Source organism: Actinia tenebrosa, unplaced genomic scaffold (genome assembly GCF_029948245.1).
Source record: "Actinia tenebrosa isolate PJP-AT-01 unplaced genomic scaffold, QUT_ActTen_1.0 PGA_scaffold13__45_contigs__length_12533684, whole genome shotgun sequence".
Classification (NCBI taxonomy): Eukaryota; Metazoa; Cnidaria; class Anthozoa; order Actiniaria; family Actiniidae; genus Actinia; species Actinia tenebrosa.
In genome coordinates, this window is record NW_028292573.1 from 1,570,262 (window position 1) to 1,597,486 (window position 27,225).

General features: G+C 36.1%; 4 protein-coding genes, 1 long non-coding RNA gene and 2 other non-coding genes across 9 annotated transcripts in view; 6 read left to right on the top strand and 1 right to left on the bottom strand.

Annotated features, from left to right (window-relative positions):
- The first annotated feature begins 2,652 nt into the window (after positions 1-2,652).
- LOC116297417 (F-box only protein 16) lies at positions 2,653-8,034 on the top strand. Of its 2 annotated transcripts, none has more exons than XM_031705640.2 (7): positions 2,653-2,899; positions 2,996-3,031; positions 3,936-4,307; positions 4,681-4,877; positions 5,291-5,399; positions 6,869-7,046; positions 7,363-8,034. In XM_031705640.2, exons 1-7 carry the CDS (start codon positions 2,723-2,725, stop codon positions 7,431-7,433), a joined length of 1,140 nt encoding a protein of 379 aa, XP_031561500.1. In that variant the 5' UTR covers positions 2,653-2,722; the 3' UTR covers positions 7,434-8,034. The 2 variants fall into 2 exon arrangements, with proteins under 2 accessions (XP_031561500.1, XP_031561508.1); XM_031705648.2 differs by having other exon boundaries at positions 3,936-4,295.
- A 3,298-nt stretch (positions 8,035-11,332) lies between these two features.
- LOC116297409 (uncharacterized) lies at positions 11,333-14,456 on the top strand. Its single transcript, XM_089028618.1, has 2 exons — positions 11,333-11,451; positions 14,010-14,456. The coding sequence occupies exon 2, from the start codon at positions 14,025-14,027 to the stop codon at positions 14,337-14,339; it is 315 nt and encodes a 104-aa protein (XP_088884744.1). The 5' UTR covers positions 11,333-11,451; positions 14,010-14,024; the 3' UTR covers positions 14,340-14,456.
- A 2,530-nt stretch (positions 14,457-16,986) lies between these two features.
- Positions 16,987-20,377, top strand: LOC116297251 (large ribosomal subunit protein uL30). Its single transcript, XM_031705445.1, has 5 exons — positions 16,987-17,058; positions 17,774-17,873; positions 18,804-18,970; positions 19,334-19,471; positions 20,012-20,377. Exons 1-5 carry the CDS (start codon positions 17,045-17,047, stop codon positions 20,328-20,330), a joined length of 738 nt encoding a protein of 245 aa, XP_031561305.1. The 5' UTR covers positions 16,987-17,044; the 3' UTR covers positions 20,331-20,377.
- LOC116297439 (small nucleolar RNA SNORA73 family) lies at positions 18,490-18,716 on the top strand. The gene has a single exon (XR_004197229.1). It is a non-coding gene; the product is annotated as a small nucleolar RNA SNORA73 family (small nucleolar RNA).
- On the top strand, positions 19,011-19,237 carry LOC116297431 (small nucleolar RNA SNORA73 family). The gene has a single exon (XR_004197228.1). It is a non-coding gene; the product is annotated as a small nucleolar RNA SNORA73 family (small nucleolar RNA).
- Positions 20,378-21,332: 955 nt separating the features above from the next.
- Positions 21,333-22,606, bottom strand: LOC148911582 (uncharacterized). Its single transcript, XR_016119572.1, has 2 exons — positions 22,242-22,606; positions 21,333-21,985 (listed from the first exon to the last, which is right to left on the bottom strand). It is a non-coding gene; the product is annotated as an uncharacterized LOC148911582 (long non-coding RNA).
- A 145-nt stretch (positions 22,607-22,751) lies between these two features.
- The window catches only part of LOC116297298 (transducin beta-like protein 3), a 29,235-nt gene continuing 24,761 nt past the window's right edge, over positions 22,752-27,225 (top strand). For both annotated transcript variants that reach the window (XM_031705513.2, XM_031705522.2), the window contains exons 1-2: positions 22,752-22,902; positions 23,023-23,074. In XM_031705513.2, the coding sequence (XP_031561373.1) occupies positions 22,868-22,902; positions 23,023-23,074 (87 nt within the window). In that variant the 5' untranslated portion in view covers positions 22,752-22,867. The remainder of the gene's footprint in view (positions 22,903-23,022; positions 23,075-27,225) is intronic.

The following is a 27,225-nucleotide window of genomic DNA, read 5'->3' on the forward strand; positions in this document are numbered from 1 at the left end:
GGGGGGGGGGGGGGGGGTGGGGAGCTATGATTTTCATAATTACAGTCTTTTGACTAAACGTTGTCGTTGATCGGATCATCCCTACGCGCCTATACCGAAAAGGATAACGGGTAAATTACCCAGAACTTGCGTCATCAAAACTGCTCGCCAGTTTAAATCTTCGCCGTATGCTCGAGGCATGGTTTTACCAAATTAAATGGGATCGAAAACAGCGAGCTCAAGACGTGTTAGATAACATATGCGGCAGCTAGTAACTGTGAATTAATTATCCCCATGATCCTGTTCGGTCTAGGCGAGTAGGGATGAAGCCGATCAAACGACAGCGTTTAGTCAAAGGACTGTATATGCAGGGGGGCACTCGTTTTCTTTTGTTTTTATCGTAAGGGGGTCAGAAAGTTGGGATTTTCTTTATGATGAATCGATTTTTTCAATTTCGGAAAATTTTTTAAAATCTATTTAAGGTGGCTGACTACTTTGGTAAATAATAGACAGAAAATTGAAAATTGAAACTTTTTTAAAATGCAAAAACATGTGGTGTCCCGAGCATTTTTTGAGATAATCACTCCCGAATGACATGCGTTTGTACAATTTTTGAAGAAAATTAGCAAAAATCAAGCTCTGTACAAAAAAAAATCATAAAACCAAATCTAAGGAAGAAATATGAGTACTTTTCTCCGAACACGTAACTTACACTATATTTATAACATGCTGATAAAAGTTGTTTTGATAAACAATTGCAGACAATGGAAAAACTTTTTTTCGTTCAGGTTTTACGGTGTGCAAAAATAAGTTATCGTAAAAATTGAGCACAAAACGATTTTTTACATTGTTCTAATGAAACAGAATTGTATTAAACTGTGAATAATAATGGGATATTACCTGTTATGCCGGAAAATAACAAAAAAAGTGTAGATTTCCGTGCAAAATTTGAGGGTTTTGCCCTGTTGAAGTTCAAAACGTGTATGGTTCTTCAAGTAAAATTGTAAAAATTATTCAGCGTTTTTTGAGCGCGCGCACATCGTGGGCTCAAATCGAATGTTCACAAGTAGTCAGCCACCTTAAATGAAAAATATTACATCTCACTCGCAATGCATGATGGGATAACTCTGGATCCTCTTCTGTGTAAGTCAAAAAAATGCACAGAAAGGGCACAGGGTAGCCTGAGGTGCAGACGTTTTTAGTGTCGGCTCGTTACGAGCCGACATAAAAACGTCTGCACGGCAGGCTAGGCACAGAGTACATCCACGACTACTTCGTCAAAGGCCGTTCGATTTACATACATATATTATATATAGGCCTCTTTTCCACAAACAGTCACGTGTTGATATATCACTTGGAGCTGGAGAACAAATCAATTTAGCCAAAGGTACCTTGGGGAAGGCTTTGCTGGATTGCAAACAAAAGGGCGGTGTACTAACAACAAAAAGCTCATGATCTCGATAATAACATGTTTCAAGGTGGTCCCACCTCGTGATCAGTGCACAAATCAGTAGAAGACTTGGCTATTTATAGTCAAGTCTTCTAATAGCTAAATCTTTATTATTGATTTGTCCCGGGGGGGGGGGGGGGGGGTATTACCACCCCAACTTGGGTAGGGGTGTGCCGCCAAGACCTCACAACCCTGACCCTATCCCAGACCTAAAATTTTGATTTTACATACCCTACCCCAGACTAAAACTAAGAATTGTACACCCTATCCCAGACTAAAAGACGGAAAAAACGGTTTTACAATCGATTGCATCAATATTTACTAACATTTTTATTGTTTTTGTGTCGACAGAAAGCGTAGGCTATTCGCCAGACAAAAACGACCAAATCGTTTACCCTATCCCAGACTAAAATCACACCCTATATCCCAGACAAAATGTCAAAAAATGATACCCTACCCCAGACCCAAAAGCCGAAAAATCATACCCTATAGGGCGGCACATACCCGTATAGCAAATATAGGGGAGTACCCCCGCCCCCCGGGTGATTTGTACAACCAATAGCATTATTAGAGTGCAAACAATTAATCTGTAAAACACTAATTACTAACTAGTACAAAATAGTGCTAGTTAAACAATAGAAAACAATGGAATTTCTATGAAATTGTGCTATTTAGTATTACTAAAGTTTCAAGGTTATATTGTTTGCACTCTAACAATCAAACAAACTTAAACTGCTTCGTAACAAGAAATCAAAAGTATCTCATAATAAGGAAAAAAAGTATTTTGGAAGAGGTTTTGGATATAACACAGGCCAGTAGCTAGGATTTTTGTTGGGGGGGTGCTAATTTACAAAAAGTGGGCCAACCATATACATTATTTTTTAAAAGTCCCATAGGACGCATAGGTATAGATAAATTATTAAAGTAAAATTGATTTTTTATGTGAAAATATCATACCAGCCAAAATCTCACTTGCTTAAAAAGCGGACCTTTAGCTCGCGTGGGGGGGGGGGGGGGGGTGTGTGCGAACGCACCCCCTGCACCCCCCCTAGCTACGGGCCTGTAACATTAGTAATCCAACAAAAGTTATTTAAATAAAGAAAGCCTGAATTTTGTTGTCATCCAGTAGTAACAGTCATTGGTTATTTCTGCAAGATGGCAAATGCATTGCTTGGGCTCCCTGTGCCTACCCATGATATCGCGGGCTCATAGTAAACAAAACTGTTCAAATATTCAAAAACTCCTCTGTTTTTGCTCTTGATTCTGTTATAAATTTTTACTTTTACCCAAAATATGACAACTAGAACAGTAGATTTTAACTCAACAGCCTATGCTAAGACAAAGAGCTTCATCGCAAAAGAAAATGTTGCATCCATAGCGAGAGCCAAAGAAAGTAGGAAACAAGTTTCTGTTCCACCTTCAGGGGTAAAAAGTTCGTGGACGCCTCAAAAACAAGAGTTGAATGAGAAGGTTTGGAAGCTTTGTTTCCCTTGTTCTTTCATGATTTGTGTTTTACAAGTATTTTATTATTTCTTAGTAAGGTGTTCTTGTTGTTTTATATCATAGTTGTTTGAAGAAAGGAAAGAATTGGTCGGTAACTGGGTGAGTTAAGCTTAAACATTTGTTAAAAGTACAACGTTATTCTTTTTACCCTATTATCAGTTGTTTTCTGTGTTGTTTTTGACACTTTTTCTTTAAAGTTATTATTTTAGCTATGTGAAAAAAGGATCGTAGAAAATACTAAAATTATAATTAATAAATCAAAAGATCTTTATTAGAAAAAAATACAATTTATTTGCAATATATATATCAGACAATACAGTTGCAGCTGTTTTGAGACAGCATTCATGGACTTCATGTTGTTAGAAATATGTCCCAGACAACTCAACTCATAACATATAGACTAATAGTATGTCTTTTATTGTAATGGCTTTCATCAATTGAATTTAGAGCCGTTCTTGTTCTTCCAATACTAAACTCTATAAAATGACAATTATCTTCCTCCTATTTTGCCTGGGTAACAGTATACAAATATTGTCTGGTCTTGAGAGAAATAGTTGACGGTGGTATTGTTTCCCCAAGAGTCTCGATATTCTTGATAGATTGTCCACAGGGGCGTAAGCGGGGATCTTGCAGGGAGGGTGCACAGGTAATGGAAATGGTTAAGAATAAGAAAGGTAGTATCTGATTTCTTTTGATTGACAGCCATCTAAAACCAAAATTCAGCATGCAGCTCACATTACTACCAAGTAATATCAAAAACTGTAGTAAGGATAAACTAACGTAATTTGAATTAATTTCATTCTACTTAGTACAAAGAACATGATTGTCCTTTAACACAGGCATTATCGAACCAGGACCCCCTGAATCCATTAATACTGGATCACATTTACTATTATGAGACTACTTAGTTTATATTTTAAAAATGTCATACTTTATTTATAATTTAAAAAGTATCAACTTATAATTTTTAATTATGTGTCAATAAGTAAATGTTTCTTTTTAGTTTGATAGATGGTCAGACCCTCAGAGAAGAACCGTCCTAGATATCTTGGTATCCAAGTGCAAGCAACCACAGTTACAATATATCTTCTCCTTACTTGATGCCCATATACCAGTAACCCATGTAGACTTCACAAGGAAGTTACCAAGGGTGATAACAGTCTATATATTTTCATATCTGGATCCTAGGAGCTTATGTCGGTGTGCTCAAGTTTGTTGGTATTGGAAGTATTTGTCTGAGTTGGATGAAATATGGATGCCAAAATGTCTGAAATTCAACTGGGTGTTGCCATTTGTTCCGAGTCCATTTGAGCATGGTGTTTGGAAACGCCATTACCTAGAGTCAGTCAAAGGGCTTCAGTATGTAAGACCAAAGGTATTCACTTGCTTATGTATCTTTTGCATTTTATGAATGACATTACTTTCAGTTGATGATGAAAGAAGTTTTGTCTATATGCATATTATGTGTAACACTCCAATACTCAAGAATGTTTCCATTAGGCATCTACCACATTCTTTGCAACTTATCAGTCAAAACACTACCTATGGACTGGGCCTTCTGAGTATTTGGCATTTGGCCATTGGCAGGTTGCTATTTCAAGCCCTGTATAGGTCGCAAAGCCTAATGGAAAGAAACTTGCAAGGAGTGCTGCTAAATGTACAGCAATTACAACTTTCCTGGCTCTTAATTTTTTTATGGATGAAATAGTCGTATATTAAATGATATTTATTTATTATATTTTTCCCAGTCGCCTCCATCTGTAACATTCCAAAGTATTAGTCGAGAAACTGAAAGGAAAAGCCAAAGCCTGACAAACCTAAGTAGTACAAAAAAAGCTATGAAAAAGGGAAGCAGTACAGACTTACCCCCTTGGAAAGGAACAGACAATAAACCTAATGAAATTATTAGAAAAGCATCAAGAGAAGGACCTTTAATAGGGTGCAGGTAAGAATGTGCAAGCTGTCTCTCATGGCTGTGAAGGTCATGCATGAATTGGATTCTCGTCTGAACAGCCACATTTGAGTTGAGGTGGTTTGATGTGCTGTTTCAGATACCGCAGAGCGTATTTCTGATTGGGGGGCCATAACAGCAGCCCAAGGCAGCCAGAGATCCTCAGAAATGTGATTTCCAGTAATTGAACATGGCAGCAAAATTATTTTCCTAGCTCCTGCCATCCCTGTGTTTTCTTTCTAGCAATAAGGCATTTGTAACATGGGTTCTGTCTCTGATTCTGAACAAAAGCGATTAATCCCCAACCCTGTGCAGGGCCCTAGGCCTTCTAAATGTAATAGTATAATTATTGCAAAATTGATGAATGAATATTAAAAAGCAATTGTAATTAATTTTATAATTTTCAGACGATGCCACATGTCAACACACACAAATGACGATGAGCACAGCCACCCAGAAAACATTAAGAAGACAAGTACAATGCCTAAAACAAAACCAAGAATAAGACCTGCATTGGTATGATATAAAAATAGAACATTTTATTGTTTTCAAACCATGTGTCATTCTCTTGAGAATAAGATTGTCTGGATATATTAATATTATGTCGATAGTATTGTGTAATCTCATGCACAATTAAATAAAGAAATGATACTCATAGGCCGAACAACACATGGTCTGAAATGGAAAAACACTACAGTAAGCTCTCAACTAAAAAAGGTCAATATTAGAAAGGAATGGCAGGATTTCAACTGTAAACCCTTATCCTATCTCATGTGTTATGACATAATTATCATTTTCTAAATTTAAAGCATTGCTGTGCTTTTTAGTAGGTCTGGAGGGTCTGGGTTAAGGTGGCAATATAAATATAAAACAAGAGTAATATTTTACGACAGGTCAAAGTGCACATAAACCCTTTGACAATACATTCAGTACTGGTTCTGCATAAAGTAAATACTTGATTGGTAAAATATTTCTTGATTTGAGTGATGCGTCTCTAAGTTATGAAGGTTTATACTTCCAATATGTTAATGATGGTGACGTCAGGTAAGGTATTTGAGTATTTTTGTTGTAACTAGTTATGCATTCTGGCCATTTTGAAAATACAAATTTAAAATAGCTTTCATGTAAACCATGAGTAAAATAATGATGCTTTTTAAATACTGTTTCTATGAACCAGTTCAAGTTTGTATATTTAATTAAGCCTTAAAAGACCTCACACTTATTGGCAAATGTTTATAAAGGAAGTATAAACTTTTTAATAACTTAGAGACACATTATTCAAATCAAGAAATATCTTACCATTTAACTATTTACTTCATGTATAATCAGTACTGAAATATTAATAACTTAGAGACACATCACTCAAATCAAGAAATATCTTACCATTCAACTATTTACTTTATGTAGAATCAGTACTGAAAGTATTGTCGAAGGTTTCATGTGCACTTTCAAATTTGGAAAACTTTATATCTTGAAGCTAAAAGTTCACCTGGTCATCATCTGATTTGTCTTCCAGTATCTACAGGGACTATGAAAAAACTTTCTTGTTTCAGTCTTTTAACTTTTTACAATAGTGTTTTGGGACCACCTAAGCCTTACTAAAAAATGATCTTCCATGGTTTGCTACAAAGCAAGTATTGCAACTTAAAAGGGAAATGCAGATTCCCAACCCCCTCCCCCCCCCCCCCCTCCTCTTCCCCGCTCTGAAAAAAAAAAAGCTCTAAGAACGAATATCTTCGAGATATAAAAGAGAAAAGAAATTAATATAAATAAAAAACAATAGTTAAAAAATTAATTTGATATTCAAATCTAAGCTACACAACTTGAATGGGATATCTAGAACTTATAATTTGTGCTTCTGAAGTCGCTCTGGAGGCCACTTATCCTGCTATTGCTCTTAGCCCTCTCTCCCATGCTTCCTTGAAGAGATACCTAGACAACAAAATATATATACTTTCTACATCCGATTTCTTTCTCTTAACCAGGCATCTTTCGCTCCCGAAGCTGAAAGTACAAGTACAAAGTTGGATTCCCGGACAGGACGACCTGACTGGGCCGTACAGTCCACGATATCTCCTGTAACCGCGAAACGTCCTCCGCCTCCTGTTGTAAGACCGTCTGCTGAAGCACTTGGCAAGAGAAGAGAGGCCAGACATCCACCATGTAAGAGGATTTGATCCATGCATCTTAAGGGCCAGCTTATTTTCTACCAATAAGAGGCTGGGGAGAGGATGGAACAAATAGAGAACCCGAAAAAAGAAAGGAAGGAAGGAAGAAAGAAAGAAAGAAACGAACAAACAAAGGAAGGAAGGAAGAAAGAAAGAAAGAAAGAAAGAAAGAAAAAGAAAGAAAAAGAAAGAAAAAGAAAGAAAGAAAAAAAAAAAAAAAAAAAAAAAGGAATTAAAAAGACGTACATAAACGACTTCTCCTTTTAATTTTTACTTTTAATATCTGCTATATTTTTTCTTTTCTTTTGCAGCTCAAGACTTGTTTCCCACTCAGCCCTGGGCAAGACCTCCCGACTACGATTCAGACGAAAATTCAATATAATGAAGCACTAATAAGTTTCTAAACGATAATCGTAAATGTAAAAATGCGTACCGCCTAAAATAATATTCTATCTGTAGATAGTATGAACGTGAAAATTGGTGGTAAGACAACATTAGACGGTAATTAAAATTAGTATGAGCGGGGCGAGACCGGGGATTTACCTTCTCGTGCACACTAACTACAAACTCTTAGCCGCTTTCCAACGAAAAATCGAAGGTCGCAAGTTTGATTAACGGTAGCCAAAACGCCAAACGTTCTGGAGTCGGCAGGTCACAGAAACATGACAAGGCCGGCTAAAACAGCGTGAAAGCACAGGGAGACGGGAAATTAAACGCATATTTCAACAGTTTTATCGATTTTAACATGGCACTAACGGGTAGCAGCCGTATCCTCAACAATTTTATACAAACAGCAAATCTTTCTGCGGGAACCGCGAGAAATAGGTACCTTTTAGGGTTCATTTTCAAAACGCTCTGTTTTATCTGTATATCAAGAGAATATGAATATGGCAAGCCAAACAGGACAAAAGTATGGTGACATCAAAATCACATGTTGAGAATAATGCATCACTGTACGAGAATAAAAAATTGCTATGCGAGAACTGAAATCATCATATGAGAATAAAGAATTACTATGCGAGAATAGAACTCGCCATACGAGTTTGCGAAATCAACGTACGAGAATCAATAATTATCATACCAGAATCAGAAACAAAATCACTATGTGAGTTCAGGAAATCACTATACGAGAATATCGATTAGCAATCACAAAATATCGATTGAAAAGTCATCATTTAGAGCATGAAGCAAGATGGCGACTGCGTTGACTTCTCGGTAAAGATTTGACAGAGTTTTTTTTCATCTTTAAAGCGACATCGCTGATGGGATTCGTGTTTCATCTATTAATTTAAGATAGAGATGATGTTCAATTGGCGATCGGCGGAAGACGACTTGAGGAACATTTAAGTGTACTTGTAGCCAATATGTAATTCCCAGGATAGATTTGATTCATCTTTGAAAGGTTTACTGGAGATATTGACTGATTGTTTAGCTGTCTTGTTGAACCGTATTTCACACATTTTAAGCGTAAAAAGTCTTGGGAGTAACGAAAGAATTGCGATACTTCTCCAGTTCAATCCTGTCTCTCACAGCTCTTCAATTTGATCTTTTTATATATCGTACGCTGGTCTTCCTCCGGCACTTTGTGACAAAGGAACAATTCTCAAGTCGTCTTCCGCAGATCACCAATTGAACATCATCTCTATCTTAAATTAATAGATGAAGCAATCCCATCAGCGATGTCGCTTAAAGATGAAAAAAACTCTGTTAAATCTTCAGAAGTCAACTCTAGTCGCCATCTTGCTTCATGCTCTAAATGATGACTTTGCAATCGATATTTTGTGATTGCTAATCGATATTCTCGTATAGTGATTTCCTGAACTCACATAGTGATTTTGTTTCTGATTCTGGTATGATAATTATTGATTCTTGTACGTTGATTTCGCAAACTCGTATGGTGATTTCAATTCTCGCATAGTAATTTCTTATTCTCATATGATGATTTCAGTTCTCGCATAGCAATTTTTTATTCTCGTACAGTGATGCATTATTCTCAACATGTGATTTTGATGTCACCATACTTTTGTCCTGTTTGGCTTGCCATACCGCTTCCATCTTTGATTAGCATACACCCGATTACGAAAAAACGTTGTCATACGAAAATTCTCGACTTTCACATCCCCAAAATGCCTTGCGTTTTGGGGGGTTAAGCAATCAAAAAACTGTCCCAAATTGAAAGGTTTCTTCATTGAATTTTATCTGTACAATACTGATTATCAGTTTATTCCAAGTTATTTTTGCGTGTACAGATCATCAAGAGTTTTGATCTTACAGAAAATGTATTGACTTACGAAAAATTTTTTAAAATATACCTTAAACGTCTTCAAGCTTCTATCTTTTTATTTTTTTTACTTCTTCATTTTATCTTTGGATCCCAAACAAGGTATTTTCAACATTGTCTGATCAGTCTTCAGCAAAATAAGTGGGGTTTTACCCTCTGGTTACCCCCCAAGGACGCAAAGTATTATGGGCAAAGGGGATGTGAAAGTCGAGAATAGGACGTTTGTTTTTTAAATTATTCTTTTCTCATTAAATGTCATTATTTGAAGTGACAACGTGAACTTGCAACGTAAACTGACAAGTGCATTACAATCAATACAATAAACTTTATTAGGTTCCCAATGTGGGATCTTCATACCTAATTTACATTATAATTAATTACAAAAATGCATGAATAAAGAAAAAAATACTTAAATATAATAAGATATATAATGTAAGTGAGAAATCTAAGTACTAAGGACTAGGAGTGTAACCAACGTTCAAGATAGTGAGACTTCAGTTTTCTTTTTGAAAACAAACACTGATGCAGAATTTGTGATTTCACTAGGAAGGGAATTCAAAACAGAAACCCGCCTCTATTTAAAAAAAAAAAGAATTTTTGGCCTACATTCATAATAAAATTGCCATTTATTAGACCGTATGTCAATGTTACAAAGGTTATTGTTTAAACTTATAATGCAGACTGGAGACGGATCTTCAACTATATTTAAAAGAGAAGTATCATCAGCAGTATAAAAACAATCAATAAGATAGAGAGAGAGAGTAATGGGCCAAGCATCGAGCCTTGATTTTTAAAAACTGATCGATTTCGAACACGTTGGTATCTATCTGAAAGATAACTACGAAACCATTTTAGAAGTAGATCACTAATGCCATGCCAATTTTGGCGAGGTTTGAATAAAACAATGACAGCAAAAGAAAAAGAAAATAGTTCTAGCCATAAATGGCATTCAACCCAGGCCTTAACATACTTGAGCCAGCAAATTCCAAACAGGAATGAACTTGCTTGTGGTTTTTATGAAATAATTGAACCATTGCCAGTATCGGACCTATCGTGCTGCGCTCAAGTAGGAAATTTTGAACTTTTGACAAGATATTCTACTTCGTTTCAGTCCATAGGTTTGAGATCTATAACATATAGAATTTGGTTGCTTATAATAATTCTTTTATTATTATCTTATCTTATTTTGGCCTCCTGCGCAGCAGAAGCGCCTCACAGCGGGGTGTTGCTAAACCCCGAAACCCCGAATTTCTGAGTGGTCGAGAGTCGAGAGTACCAGGTCGAGAGTCGAGAGTCGAGAGTACCAGGTCGAGAGTCGAGACTACCCTTTATCTGAGTATCCAATTATAATAGTTTCTATGACTTCTGAGCATAATTAAAAATTAATTTCCTCAAATATAAATCAATAAATATAAATGAGAGCTTATATATAGAGAGTTTAGTGTATTTAGTATATCAGTTCTGCAGTGTTCGGCGCGTAAGAACTTGTTTACATGTTTCTTGGGTCCATCTGATGATGTTGTTTTGGCGCAAGAACAAAATTAACTGCTCATTTTTCTTACAGCGAGGACCCTCATCAGTTTTTTTTTTTTTAATCTATGGAATAGGTCACGGTCGCCTTGTCACGTTGTTCTATTTAGGTCTCAGTCACGTTTTAATCCCAATTATCGGATTATGACAGTACAGCTGAGTGATGACATAAAACTTTCCAGATATACGATTCTTAAAACATTGTAAACTGGTCTTAAATAATATCAGTTGCTGTCAAAATCAAAAGATTCATTAATCTACTACTTTTAACTATTATATTGTAAAGTATTTGTACACTGGTGTTTCGTTTTGGTACTGTATCGGTGTTTCGGGGTTTAGCAACACCCCTCACAGCGGCTGTGCAGGAGGCTAATCCGGCTTATTTAGGATGTGAGTAATCATATCCCGGCTTATTACAAATAAAGCGGTATATATTGCTCATTTACCAGGAATGAGATCTGTTTACAGTACGGATAGAATTACACTACCGTTATGTATTTATAAGCTGGGAACTTTAGCTAGAAATAGTCCAATTGTAGGATACTGTCGAAATTGAAGCTAGCTCAATCTCTTTGAATTGCTCGATACGGTAGGTACTTTGCTATCTTATCATGGTTTATGAATGCATTCATCGATTTTCAGAAATCAGTTACTTATCCCCTTAGTTCTATACAAACGTATTCTCAAAACATTATTACATCACTTTATACACTCTTTCACTGTAAAAAAAAAAAAAAAAAAAAAAAAAAAGAAGAAGAAGAAGAAGAAGAAGAAGAAGAAGAAATGCACTTCAAAGAAGGTTGATGGAACAAATGGAGATATGAACGTACGGCTCAAGTACGTTAAGGCCTGTGTTTGAGGTCATTTGTGGCTAGAACTATTTTATTTTGCTGTAGATTTTTGTTTAAACGTCGCTAAAATTAAAAAAGGCACATAACTTTATGGGCTTAAGGTTTTAGGATGAAAATGTTTTAGAGCACGCACCCAATTTTTTGAAAATTGGGTTGACGGTTATCATGATCATCTGTAGATAAAACTCTATGGTATATTTTCATTCTTCCTAGTTAGAGGTATATGAAACTGCCTTGACACCTGAACAACCATTGATCATTTAGGGGATATTTATCAATTATTCGCCGAAGGCGAAGTGAATATCGGGGAATATTTACCGAGATGCGAGTAACTTATTTTTATATACAATAATTTAACTATAAAAACAAACAAACTGAATCTTAAATTTTAGTATGCATGACAAATTCACGCAAATTATTTAGCAAAACTTCTAGCAAAACTTTTAGGCCATACTTCGTTGCCTTTTTAGTATTGATAGGAATGGCATTTACTTTCATTTTTTTCAATTTCCTCAATTTACTCCTCGAATTAACCAATGAGCGCGCGCGTTCTTAGGAAGTACACAAGTTGGTATATGCTAATTGTCTATATTTGGTTGAACGAGCTGATCGCGTGACTTATTTTGCATAATGTCCCTTAAACGAGCAATGGTAGTTCAAGTGTTAGGTAGATTCATATACATCTTCTGCAGAGAAGTGAAAATATGCCATAACATGATAAACATCACCCCATTTTGATTCTTATGGAAGTCAGGATCAAGGTCACGTGACTGCCTTATCTCAAAAATTAAGAATCTTAAGTTCATGAAGTTATGTGGCCATACCAATTTTGGTAAGGATTGAGTAAGAAAAGACAACATAAGAAAAATACAATGGTTCTAGTCGTAAATGGCCTTCAACCCAGGCCTAACACGAAGTACTTCACGTTAGGGTTAGGTGACAATTGGTGAATTTGTCGCGTGATTTAGTATTCGCATTTCAAGTGGATTCATTTCAGTCGTCATGTTGTAAATCAGTATACAACAACTTTATTCCCATTTCATTAATAATGTTACAATTATAATTGCTTAACCGCAGTTAGCATAAAAAACTATTCGAGGCGGAAGCAATTCGAGAAAAACAAAATTAACATAGCTTAATTAATACAGAAAAGAATTGTAGAAAAAGAATGAAACGAAACAAAAGAAAAGGGACAAATTAAAGGGACAAACTTTCGAGAGGTATATATATCTTATGTAATATACATATATATATGTGTATATATTTCTATTTATGGTAAGTGTGAACTTTAGACTAGACTTAATTGGCAAAAAGACAACAATTTTTGCAGAGGCATTCCTTGAAAAAATAAGAAATAAGATTAAAATGATGTTAATTTAACTATGCTGTAATCGATGTTTTCACGAGATAAATGATTTGTTCCAATTCTATATAATCATTTGCTTTCTCTAAGATTTGTAGGAGAAGGTTTCTGATTTGAGATTTAAATTGTGGCTTCCTTAAAAGTTTTAGTGATAATGGAAGACTGTTCCATATTTTAGGATCCATAGATAGAAAAGAACGCCTTAATATCTCAGTTCTGACACTCTCAATGTAGAAACATTTGTTTGAAACTGATCTTGTTTTGTAGTGATGAATATTTTCCGACATCGTAAATAACTTATTCAAATTAACAAGGGCTGCATTATTAAATATTTCGAACATTATGATGGACATACGTTCAAAGTAAAGAAAATTTAAAGGTAGAGATCTTGCCTGGAGGAAGAAAGGAATAGCATGTTATTTTGTGCTAGAGAAGTTTATTATTGTATAGAACGGTCTGAACCCAGGTGAATGAATGTTAATTGAAGTATAAAATTTATTAGTCGAAGAGCGCATTTTGGAGTACGAGCAGTCGATTTAGATTTGTCTTGGCACTGTTACCCCAGGACCAAATTCCATAGTAAATATAAGTAGGATTTATCAGTGTTTTATAAATATTAAGAATGGCTTCACGTGGGATGTAATGTCTTAGTTAACTATGATACCTATAGATCTACTTATTTTCTGTGAGATATAGTCTATATGCTGTTTCCAGGATAGCTGTGAGTCGATCAACACCCCTAGATACTTAATAAAATCTTTATGTTCAATTTTTTCAAGTTTGTTTAAGTTATCTGAAAGATAGATGGAAGGAATAAATGGAAGTATTTTTTGCCTAGTTCTGAAAATTACGAAGTTAGTTTTTTTAACGTTTAACGACAACCGATTGATTCGTAACCATTCCGACAAACATTCCGTCATGTTTGTATTGCAGATCGATTGATCAGTCATGAAGTCTTCATACACCATCCTGGTCTTCCTGCTCCTGATTGTGCATGCGTCAGCCTGGTGGTTTGATAGTTCGAAGGAGAATGCCGAAATTGCAAACAAAAACTACCCTGACGAACTCATCCAGCGTCATGTCGCAACATCACTTGGTGATGAAATCCCAAACATGAGGGATGACCTCATCTGCAGGAAGAACGCCGGCCAGGGTGAAATCGAGCGACACATAGGTGCTTGGACCACTTTAAAAAACTGGGAAGTTGATCCCAACAATGATGAAAAGGAGGCAGCCGACCCAGCGGACAGCCCTAACGAGTGAACTGTCACCAAAAAGAAACCGGGATCTTTAACTGACAAATTAAAATGAAATAATTATGTCTAATAAAAATACCTTGATTTAACAAAATACTGTGATTAAAAACCTTGATAAGCCAAATGGTGTTTTTGAGGTTTCTATTTCTTGGGGCTTTTAACTGTAACGTAAGCCAAAAAGGACATATCCTAATGAATATATAGTCACTATATATCATCAGATTGGCCTGGTAACATCGATCCGATTGGCACTGGATTACTTGGCATGTTATCCAGTGTAAATCTGATGTTACTTTATCTCAAATAATGATAAGAATTATTTCGCGGTTCGTCAAACCAGAGGGAAGGAAAAACTCGAGTTATGATTTCGAGTTACGATTTTTGAGTTACACATTTTTCGAGTTACGCGATCGGACACACCCATGTTTTGGGGGCCACGCCCACTTTGACATCCTGTGCGTAACTCGATGACCAACAGCGTTGAAATCAAACTCGAGTTATGTAACTCGAACCCAACAGATGGAACCTTATTTTTCGAGTTACGCGCTATTTCAGTATCTCCATTCTAAAAGTGGACAAATATTTTTTCGAATTAAACTTTTATTTTTTTCGTGTTATTTTTTAGACTTATTTCATAAGTCGAGGTGGTTGTCTCGCTCAATTATTCATTTATATTTTTTATTCGCATTTCTTCATTTTATAGTGTCTATATTTACTCGCATTTAATACGTTCTATCCGTATATATCATACAGATATATATTACTCGAATATCATTACATATTTTCTCTTTTTCTCTTTCCGCGACATAGCTCGATTGATAGCTACCGCAATATAAAACCGTTAAAACCATAAAACTATACAGTCCGGTCATTTCTAGTCAATAAACAGTACAATCGCTGCCTTCCTGTATCATTTTTTTAGCCCGCCCGCAAGGGAATTTTTTATTTGATTTGACTTGATGTGTTAATTTTAGTTTTAATTCCGTTAATTGATTGAGAAGAAAATTATTTTCGCTTTCGAATTAACTTGAAAAAAATATTTGTCCACTTTTAGAATCGAGCTATTGAAATAGCGCGTAACTCGAAAAATAAGGTTCAATCTGTTGGGTTCGTGCTGTGTCTGTAAACTCGAAGAAACAACTCTAGAACTCTGAATCCACTTATTTATTTAGCCAACAACATGGCGTAGAACTACACGAGGTTCAATCTCTAACATACTACTGCGCATGCGCTCAGGTTACATAATGATTAATATTCATAAGACATAACAGTTCGAGTTATGTAACTCGAGTTTGATTTCAACGCTGTTGGTCATCGAGTTACGCACAGATGTCAAAGTGGGCGTGGCCCCCAAAACATGGGTGTATCCCTCGCGTAACTCGAAAAATGTGTAACTCGAAAATCGTAACTCGAAGAATACCTTATCTCGTCAAGCCAAGGCAAAGTGAAGCTAGTTTTAGATATCAAGGGCGGATCGAGGGGGGGCAAAGGGGGGCTGAAGGCTCCCCCCCTTCAGCAGAAAAAACCATGCTTTTTTATATTGTTTTCCGTTGTGTTGACGGAAGAAACTCAATTAGCCCCCCCCCCCCCCCCTAAAATTTTGGCTGGACCCGCCCTTGGATATCTAGTGTCAGCCAGACTGAATTAATTCACGCCTACAGCCTGTGTCAGATATATGAATCTGGGGGAGGTCAAGAGTTCTCAGAGAGGAGTTAGCTTTCTTGCCGTAATTTCGAATGTGCTCTATTCATTTTTATTTGCATTTTTTTAAGTAGTACATGTTTCCCATCGAGTCTAGAAATCATAGCACTTGTTAGAAATGCTAACTTTTCTCTCGTGGACAATAAAGGCCTAAGTAGTCACGTACTCAGTCATACGACATCCAGAATTCATTTGCATCGATCTGTTACTTCTTCAAGCTTGTTTAGTATAGTCACAGGGAACCCGGATATATATTTTTGGCTTCTTTTAGAAAAGTAATTTTGCTCTTTGTGGGTTTCCTGTGTTGTGATCGGTTTCCTATTAATGCTGTAATCAGATCTGCGCTGCCAGATCGGCGCTGTAAACTGATAGCCGATAAATTCAAATCAATAACCTATGGTGTTTTGTTTCTTATGGGTTGCCTGTGGTGTGTAACGCACTTTCTAGTAAGTAGTCAAAAGAAGAGAAGGGCTGCAACAAAGCAAGTGTCCGATTTAAACCCCTGGACTATGGCAAGCCAAACAGGACAAAAGTATGGTGAGATCAAAATCACATGTTGAGAATAATGCATCACTGTACGAGAATAAAAAATTGCTATGCGAGAACTGAAATCATTATATGAGAATAAAAAATTACTATGCGAGAATTGAAATCACCATACGAGTTTGCGAAATCAACGTACAAGAATCAATAATTATCATACCAGAATCAGAAACAAAATCACTATGTGAGTTCAGGAAATCACTATACGCCGGAATATCGATTAGCGATTACGTAGTGACCGTTTGTACATGGGTGTATTGAGTTACGATTATTATGTAATGTCATCAACATATGAAACGTGATCGTTTTACCGATTTAGCATTACCAAGCCGGGCTCCCTGTGGAAATGTAATCAAAAAAAACTTATCCAAATACGAGTCGCCCCAGGCTCCGAGTTAGTGGTCGTGTGAAATGCGTGGCTACGTAGTCGCAGCTCCCATGATGCTCTGCCTCTTTTAGCTGGGAAAAATGGCTCTCGAAAGGTTGGTAAAGCGATAAGATAGTGATTCAATCCATGACATCCAAAGGAAATAAAGAAGTTATCAACTTACGTTACTCTTTAAAACTAAAATATGAGGCTTAGTTTATGTTTTGATCAGAGTTTTTGTGCATTTTTCGGTTTTGACGGTCGTATATTTTTGAATATTCTTGGACGTACTCGAACAATCATGGCGACCGACATGCACTATAAAATCAAAAATCGAATCCCTGTGATTCATTGTGAAATTAATTAGAAAACTACACTCAACGCATCTCAAAATACAAAGCAAATCCTTATTTGAAACTATCGCTTATGATGTAGATGTTTTAAATTGCTAAGGTTTTACGAGTAGAAGTTTTAAGCTGACCCAATCGAAGCTGCCTTCGAACATCAGCAACGTGATTTCACCTTTATTTTTTATCTGGCTAAAGTCTTTATTTCAGAAGGATCGAAATCGTCATTCTATGTTCGACCACATATTTCCTTTCAGTCAGAAGTATTACATTTTATTCGTTTTGTGATGCTATGGCTTTATCTCGTGTATACGACACACGTGATTTAATAAACTTGTTGATTTAAGCCGAAGTTATACAAATTATAGAAGATTATTAAGACAATTATTTTTTGTGAAGAGTATTTAGATTCTTCCAGAGTAATTAGGAGTCATCAACTGACTTCCAGATATCAAAATCTAACCTGATGTATCTTCATTTCAGGGAGAAGGTCCCACGAGTTCCCGAAACTCTACTCAAGAAAAGAAAGAGTCTTGAGAAGATCAAGGCAGCCAGGGAGGCAGCCCGGCTTACACAGAAGAAGGTGACAATAACTTAAGTTGTTATAATAGGCATTAGTGTTTTACTGTGCTATATGCTACTTGTATTTTTCATATGAACTACATCTGGGACCTCAGTGATATATTTTCCCTATCCTCACTATTGAAGATATCAACGAGGTCTTTTACAAGTTTTCAGCAAGTTGTTGTCTGTGAATGAAAATTACACGTTGGCTTAAAGATATGAAGTTTATCTTCTTGTGTTGAAAAATATTTCACTTGGTTGATCAACTTCATATCTTCTCACCACTGTGTAATATGTTCTACTTACTTGGCATTGTATGAGATTCAAATGGCTTGCATTTGCACTTATACAATCCAATCATTGGTTACAGTAAAATTATTGTGGGTTTGAATACGAATTTGCTGCTTGCTAAAGAAAATATGTATACCCCTTTGAAGTGCATGATGTTAGTTATAGGACAAGTGGTTATACTTTTGTGAATTCTTTGAAAAGCTGTCATGTTGCTTCACGTTGAAAGGCTTTTAGAATATGACTTTGAATCATTTTATTATAAAACCAAATTTTATTTTTTTGGTTATGGTCTTAAAAGTCAGCTGTAGTGCTTGTCTTGTGAAGAGTGACAGAGAAATCAAATGCCCTCGTGACATCCAATAGGTTGGCCCCTATTGGCTCTGTCTTAATGGTGTATGGGAGCTGAGTGTCTAGCACACATGTTCCTGATGTGTATTCCCTTGCCATGGCGTTGGAGATCAAAACCACCCCCAGTTAATTCTGGTTTGGTGTGGTGCACTGCATATTCCTTGTGCTTCCTAGAGTCATTCTGTGACTTTTACTAGGGAGATAAACCATGCAGTGAACAGCACAAAACTAAACATCAAAATTTAGTTTATGATTGTTTTGATTACAAAAACCAACCCTTAATTGCCCTTGTTTCTGTATTCTCTATCAGACCCAACGTGCCAAAAGAAAGGTTATCTTTAAGAAGGCAGAGCAGTATGTCAAGGAATACCGCCAGAAGGAAAGAGATGAGTTGAGGTTAAAGAAGATGGCAAAGAAACATGATAACTTCTATGTTCCAGCTGAAAACAAACTGGCTTTTGTCATCAGAATAAGAGGGTAATGACTTCTGCTGTAAATGAAATTGCTAGATGCTTTACCAACGTGACATCCAATAGGTTGGCCCCTATTGGCTCTGTCTTAATGGTGTATGGGAGCTGAGTGTCTAGTACACATCTTACTGATGTCTATTCCCTTACCATGGCGTTGGAGATTAAAACCATCCCCAGTTAATTCTGGTATGGTGTGGTGTACTGCATATTCCTTGTGCTTCCTAGAGTCATTCTGTGACCTTTACTAGGGAGATAAACCATGCAGTGAACAGTCATTATCATTTCTTATAAGTTTGTAAGTTGATACAATGCTATTATTGAAACACAAAATGAGGTAATCTAAAAGTGCTATTGAATTTGAATTGTTTAGTATCAATGGAGTCAGCCCTAAAGTGCGCAAGATTCTTCAGCTTCTCCGTCTTATTCAGATCAACAATGGAGTCTTCATTCGTCTCAACAAGGCCACTCTCAACATGCTGAGAATAGTCCAGCCTTACATCGCTTATGGGTAAGAAAAACTCCATGTCTTTGAGACCTAGCATGAGCCAAACTTGAAAGTTTCAAATTGTGCAGATGGTTTGAAATCAGTAAAAAATGCACGAGATAAATTATTTTATCAGAAGATGAAAACTCTTTGTTTGGACCTCAGTGTTAGAATTGGGGCAAGGAGTTGTCTGTTGGTTTTTAGGTTTGAATCAGAGTTAAAATTGCTTTTCCTTACAAAAAAAAAAATTTCTAGTCATTCTTTTCGTATAAAAAAGCAACAGATTTTTAAAGTACAATATTAAGAATAAGTGGAAGATAGTTTCCCAGAACTGCATATCTGACTTGTGGCCAACTTTAAGTATTTCATTTCACAAATAGCTTAAAATCTGGGCAGAAATGTTAATGTTTTTAGAGTTTTCTAGAGCCATGTTTCAGATTGCTTGTGTGTATTTGTGATCAGTCTATTAGAATAATAACAGTGTTTTATTGTATTCCACGTGTTTAAAACAAGTTTTTTTGACAATATGTTGCTTTATTTTAATGTCAACGTTCATTTATTCAGATACCCTAACCTAAAAACTGTCCGTGAGCTCATCTACAAACGTGGTTATGGAAAAGTTGATGGCCACAGAATTGCTCTCACAGATAATGCTATCATTGAAAAGGCCCTTGGAAAGTATGGAATCATCTGTGTAGAGGACCTTATCCATGAGATCTTTACTGTTGGAGAACACTTCAAAGAAGCCAGCAACTTCTTGTGGCCCTTCAAGCTCAGCTCACCAAGTGGTGGTTTTCGCAAGAAGACTACCCACTTCGTTGAGGGTGGTGACCATGGAAACCGTGAAGACCATATTAATAAGTTGGTGAGAAAGATGAATTAAAGCCTGTAAATCTCAAAACTCAATAAAAATGTTTCCATCAATCCAAATGTTGAGTCTCTTTTTGTCTATTTCTTATTAAAAAACTTATAGTACAGTGTAGATCGACTTTGGGATGATAATAAGAAAAGATTTAGGAGTCATTAAAGAGAAAGGGTGTCCATAAAGCATGTATCTGAAGTTCTTGGGTTCATGTTTGGTTATTTTTCTTTGATTGTGTGATTTTTCATCTGGATTCTGCAGATTTCTGCCCAAGAAAACAAAAGAAAATATTTCAAATCTATTGAGTTGGCTGTGCCCTGACTATAAATACTAGGCCAGGAAGGTGATTAGCCCAGAGGTTGTTTCAAGTTTTGATAATGCTCAGATTTTCAATACTATTATAGCTTGTGCAAGGTTTTGTTCCCTCTAAAGGCCGGTCTAGACGGTACGATTTTCGCCTACATCTATCATATACAACACGCTCACGACATCCTACAACTCAAGTCGCAGCCTGTAAATTAAGTCTACAACTCGCCTACAACGGACGTGAGGGTGTTGTATATGAGTTGTAGGCGAAATTCGTACCGTCTAAAGCGGCCTTAAGATGTCAATAAAATGATAATTTCCCTTTTAAGACAGAAAGTGTGGTCAAAAAAAAAAAAAAAAAAAATACAAGCCATAAGACTGAACACTGATGTCTTATGGGATGACTTGTCCTTTTTCACTGTTCATCTTGCTAGGTGCTGGTTTTTGTGCTTATATATTTACTTCTTTTTATACCTCGTTTGATTGATAAAAGTGGGACTAAAATGCTATGTGACAGCACTGCTCTTACTGCTATGCTTGGGTTTCTTGTCTTTAAAACAAGTATTTACAGAAGGCTATCTAAAGGAATTGGTCTTCCCTAAATGAAATACATTGACATTTCTTTCTGGATCAAGGCTAACCCTGTATTTCCAAATGACAAAAGATTTTAACACTCTAATCCTCTAAGACATTTATAAAAAGTTAAAATTCAGTCTCTCAAAATATTGTTTTTTATTTCAGTTCTTTGATTGATGGTTGTCAAAATGTTGGTTTGCAAACGAGACAACTTCTTGGTCCCAATTCAATGATATTAAACAATAGAAACGATCACTGAATTCAGGTTAACCAAGTAGTGATGAGCCATCTAAACAACGAGAAACTGGGGTACAACCAGGGTAAGGGTTAGGTATCTTGTGGTGCCTGCGAGGAGTCTCTTAAGAATTTTACCATCATTAATTTATTATGTTTAGCTATTTTAAGCATCCATTTTAGCACGATAGAGTGCACGTAACTTATCCATTGCATAAATACTAATTATAGTTGGAAACAAAAATTATATATTCCTTTCTCCTGTAATGATGATTTGTCCCTTAATGATTCCATGAATCTGATTGAAAACTGTCTATCTGATATTGATGCTTGGATGACTACAAATAAATTGAAACTAAATAAAGGCAAAACTGAATTCCTGTTATTTTCTTCAAAGCACAGCCCACAGTTAACTCTTCCTTCTCTTCAATTTGGTTCTGATGTGATAATGCCCTCAATGCATGCTCGGAACATTGGTGTCATATTTGATACGCATCTTACTTTGGTTCGTCATGTGAATAATATTTGCAAGTCTTCTTTTTATCATCTCAGAAACATTGCTAAAATAAGAAAATACATCTCTTTGAAAACAACTGAAACTCTCGTCCACGCGTTCATATCCTCCAAACTCGACAACTGTAACTCTCTGCTCTTTGGCTTACCAAACAAACTCTTAGATAAACTACAATCTGTACAGAATGCTGCTGCCAGAATAATCACTCTTTCCCATAAACATGACCACATTACACCTATCCTCGTTAATCTGCATTGGCTACCAATTGAATCTAGAATCAAATATAAAATCCTATTACTTACTTTTAAAGCTCTTCATGGCCAATCTCCTATCTATATCCGGGAACTCATTTCAGTGTATAAACCGAACCGTAATCTTCGTTCTGCATCACAAGTTCTTCTATCAGCACATTCTTATAATCTTAAATCTTATGGTCATCGCTCCTTCTCTGTGGCTGCTCCTGAACTCTGGAACTCACTTCCAATATCTCTCCGAAATGCATCAAGTCTTGCCTCATTCAAAACTGAACTTAAAACTTATCTCTTCAAATTAGCATATTCTTTGTAAATTATTTTATTTTGTCGTTGTCTTTGTCGTTTGTTTACTAGCGCTTAGAACAGATTTGTATTTGCGCTTTATAAATAAATATTATTATTATTATTATTATTATTAGTGTTGGTACTATTTAGCATCCTATTTTGATGGTTGTAATATAATATGCACTTTCTAGTTCAGTCATGACATCTAGTGTTTCCAAGTTTGGGCTACCTGTGGTAAAGAATGTGGAGAGGTCCTGAAAGCACGTGCAACAACTAAGATGGCGGATGAAGAAACAGTTCTCTGAAGGTCGTCTCCATAAAATCAGCTTGTATTTCTTGTCCAGTAATCGTTTTAAGCTCTGTATTTTTAGTAATAATATTTTTACACAATGTCTTCATCATCCACAACAATATTGAAGTCAAAGTAAGTCAGATACTGTGAGATGTTTGGTTGTTTTGTTCGCAGATTTGACTTATAAGGCCAGCGTGTAGATCAAGTACGTTATTAACATGTCTTTATATATATATATATATATTACACTAGCTATGAGATTACCTCAAAGATCGAGGCCCTGTATACTGGAGGGAAAATTCAGGTAAGATACAACTGAGGCAGTCAATTCAATATTAGACAGCCATCAAAAAGGATTAGTGAAGGTTTTGTTTCATGCTGCTTGCTTGTTGCAGACTTAGTTTGAAATTATTATATTAATATGTAAATAATGTCATCACAAAAGAAGGTATGCCAGAAAAACGTAAAGACAAAGTTTTGGAAAATTCTATATTGTTGGGATCGCCATTTCAGACCACATGTCATTCCCTAGAGCATTATTTCTTTGTTTAATGGTTGCCCATGAAAAGATCGGCACATGAATATGGATACAAATCAACAAATAATCTTGATCTCAAGTGAATAACACGTGATTTAAAATGGGAAAACATTACGCCTGAGCTGAGGAGGTCTATTTGGGCATTCAAAGCCTTCACCAACCTTTTTTTTAAAAAAACCTGTATATTCAGCTGCACCCTTTAGCTAGGTGTATTGTGCTATTTTGATCTAGCAATCTAGTCTGAAGATTATTAAAGTGCCTATGACCCTTATTTTCTTACTTTTTTATATCGAAATATAAGCTATTCTAAGAAACGTGTTGAAAGAATTTTTTGATTCTAACGCTTCTTTCTATTTTTTTCGAACGGTCAAAAGTGCAAAAATAGGAAGATTCCAAAACATGACCGAGCGACAGGGGAGACTGGGCTAGTGACGTCATAGTAGCAACACGTTCTTCTTGATTTGCAAAGAAATGTATCGGATACTGAAAACTTCCTTGTGTTTCTTGGGGTTTTTTTAGCAGTCTTTGGACTTTTAACTGCTTTCTTGGGCTTCTATGAGGAAGTTCATTATCTAAATATTCCATTTCCAGTTCTCATCAGGATTCGTAGCCTAATTTACTCCCAGGGGGGTCCTCCGCCAGGATTTGGGTATGGGTGTTCCGCTGGGATTCTGAAAGGGGTACCCTGTTTATGTCAAAAAAAATCAAATTTGTAGACCCTATTTATGACAAAAGATATAATTAATTGCACTGAGTTCCTGTTTCAATTATCATGTCAGCTCGTGTATTGTTTTTTTGACGACCATAATGACCAGTTTCGGTCAATATGAAAGTAGAAACCCTGAATTTGACAGGAAACTTAGGGAGGTTTATCCCGGTTTATCAAACAGTTTTGGTGAGTGTGGTAACATTTCAGTGATTATTAAGCTCTTTAGAAATATTTAGTGCAATGTTAAAAGGGCTGTAATAAATGGTTGAGACAAAATAACCTGTACGATGTCTACGATAATACTACTAGTCACAATATTTTAATGCTTTGCTACCATAGAATGCTCTGTAGATTTTTTACTTGAATTTCCCTCGATAGACGATCGTTTTATCTTCGAAGACAGGATAGAAAACTGATAGAGTAGAAAATATTATATTCGACTATGAAGTGAAACCATGTTGACCTGCAGAGTAACAGATAACTCTAGACTGATGATACGAAGTGTCACGCACCCTTCCTCGACTGAACTACTACAGTATAAATATATAATGCAATTCATGTTTATATTTTGAAAACTGTTAAGCGAAGAAGCCATCTACATTGAAAAAGATTTTGTGAACTACCTGGAGTTATTTCATTGTTTCTGTTGTTTATATTTAATGTTTCTGACTTGGAAACGACCTGGAAGGATTTTGCGCGGCATGGACTCGCATATTCATCCATAAATACATGAGATATTAATAAGAATAAATGCTAAAAAATCTATGAGTTAAAGGGTGTAGGTACATGTAGTGCTCAGAGTTACTGTATGTGAAATATATAAGTTTTTGAAGCTAATTTATTACACTTGATTCTGAGCGTGACAACCTTAGTATGAGGTTTTCCCTAGTCTCCCCCACAGCCGCTTTCAGTGTCGTCACGCAACGCTTTCTCCCCTGAGTAGCGGCTGCTTACCCGAGCACAACATTCCTTTCCTATGAATTAACCAATCACGGCTTAGTTCTCGAAATCCAGGAACCATTCGCGCCACATGGAAAACAAGATGCGTCGTTAGAGGAAGGCTTTGAGATAGCAGCTAAGAAATTTCGCATCAAACAGTTTAATGATCATCAGAAAGACGCCATACGAAAGATTTTACAAGAAAAACAAGATTTCTTTGAAAATCTGCCTACTGGATATGGGAAATGGCTCAAAGGAATAAAATATTGGCGCTCTAGAGCATAGCCCAGTAATTTCTTTCGAGACAAGCTTGAGGACTTTTTGAATAACAGGAGTTCTTGATATTTCATATAAACTGCTAATGCGACGTTAGAAGGTTGGCCATAAGATAACGCTTTAGCTAACGATTCGTGTTCACTTTTCACGACTTTTCTAACAGTGTGAACAAAACAAAACAAAACAACTTTTCTAACAGTATCAAATTTGAGCTAATCATCGCAGTATACGCGAAGTTAATACCAGAACTGTGAGCGTTACCCAGAAGTTTACAATGAATACCCGTAGAAGTCAACGCTGTGACAGTGTCAGATTTAATAGTTATCTAGCCTTTTTTCGATTTTCTTTAGCTTTACACTGCATTTGTTGTTTAAAATAAGTGATCTGCGCGGCTCATCTTCTTCGTTTATTAAAAATACTGTCGGACTTTATATTCGAATTCAATCTCTTAAATCTTGAGTCGTCTCGTTTAACTTCCATGAGTCTAAACTACGCTTTTTAAAAAAGTTTTCCAGTTTCTACTCAGGGGAGAAAGCGTTGCATGACGACACTGAAAGTGGCTGTGGGGGAGACTAGGTTTTCCCTGGGTTGTGTTTAACTTCTCGCTGCTTCTCTTTTTCTTAAAATAACTCAAAAAATATTTCATTCCTGAAGTCTGAAGTATTTAACATCCTCTAACCACAAATATGAGGCCTTTTGAAGGTGTAAAAAAATGGCAAATTGGTCATAAATACTAGTGAAATCTAGAGAGAATGAGGAAGCATCTAAACCCAATTCACTACTATGACGTCACAGCCCAGTCCCCTAGGTTATCATTTCACGCGGCCAGAGGTCAAAGAAATGCCAATTTTTGCACTTTTGATCGCCCGAAAAAATAGAAAGAAGCGTCAGAATCAAAAAAATATTTTGACACATTTCTTAGAATAGCTTATATTTCAATATAAAAAAGTAAAAAATAAGGGTCATAGGCACTTTAAGACTTAGATTAATAATTGCTATTCACCAGCACTCTTTTCTATGATTCCACAATAAAAAGTACAATATAAATAAATTATGTGACATGATTTCACAGCGTCTGAGTATTTTGATTAGATAAACGGTAATCTGACATGCAATCTGGTACAATGCCCTTAAATAACACAGTCTTTGTGATAATTTTTATCGATATGAAATGTGCTTGAAAACATTTAATATTACTTCTCTTTTCACTGCTATAAGGTGATGGAGACAACAGTCGCAACAGGGAAATAGGGCAATACATTGCCGCCAATCAGACAATATAAAGGTATCAATAAATTTATTTGATTGACAGAAGTGTATTGCACAATTTCCCTGTCATTTCTGTTGTCTTGATCAGCGTGTAGCAATGAAAAGAGTGGTAAATAACAGTTCATGACAATATGGACCAATAAATGTATTACCTTCTACAGTATTTTCCCCATCACATTGAGGATATACCCCATATAGATTCCCTTGCTAGTCATCCGAGGACTTTCACTTGTCTTCTATTCTCTGGATAATGGACCAATGGAATTGTCTACTTATTCCATAGTTTCATTGTATGTTTTTAACCTTCCCCACCGACTCCCACAGAATTACGGTCTTTTCGCTACCTTGCACTTTCGCTACTGCACATTCGCTACTAATAGAAGTGGATTCGCTACTTCATAGAATTCGATTCGCTACCTTGAGGTAGCACAATCAGGCTACTTTATCTCAAGATGCCTGTAAACCTCCTCTATAACATTTTGGATCATTTATTATCAGTATTTCTAAGTAATTTGTTATTATTTGAATGTTTTTTTGAAGAAAGAAATTTCAAAGCGTATTTGGCGTAATGGACAAGTCGGCGGAATATCCGTCTCATAATCTGTTATATCGAACAGGTTTCTTGATTTCTCTCTTTTCTTAGAAAATGTTTTGAAGGATATTCATGCAGTCAAGGAAGAATTTTAGTTACGAAAAAAGCAACCTAGTGGAGTTATTTTAGCTT

Bases quoted from the DNA above. Each gene is read 5' to 3' on its own strand.
- LOC116297417 (XM_031705640.2), top strand. From the start codon at position 2,723: ATGACAACTAGAACAGTAGATTTTAACTCAACAGCCTATGCTAAGACA. The intron at 3,032-3,935 runs GTGAGTTAAGCT...GTTTCTTTTTAG, and splicing joins AAGAATTGGTCGGTAACTGG to TTTGATAGATGGTCAGACCC. The intron at 4,878-5,290 runs GTAAGAATGTGC...TATAATTTTCAG, and splicing joins GGACCTTTAATAGGGTGCAG to ACGATGCCACATGTCAACAC.
- LOC116297251 (XM_031705445.1), top strand. The intron at 17,874-18,803 runs GTGACAATAACT...ATTCTCTATCAG, and splicing joins CCCGGCTTACACAGAAGAAG to ACCCAACGTGCCAAAAGAAA. The intron at 18,971-19,333 runs GTAATGACTTCT...TGAATTGTTTAG, and splicing joins TTTGTCATCAGAATAAGAGG to TATCAATGGAGTCAGCCCTA.
- LOC116297409 (XM_089028618.1), top strand. From the start codon at position 14,025: ATGAAGTCTTCATACACCATCCTGGTCTTCCTGCTCCTGATTGTGCAT.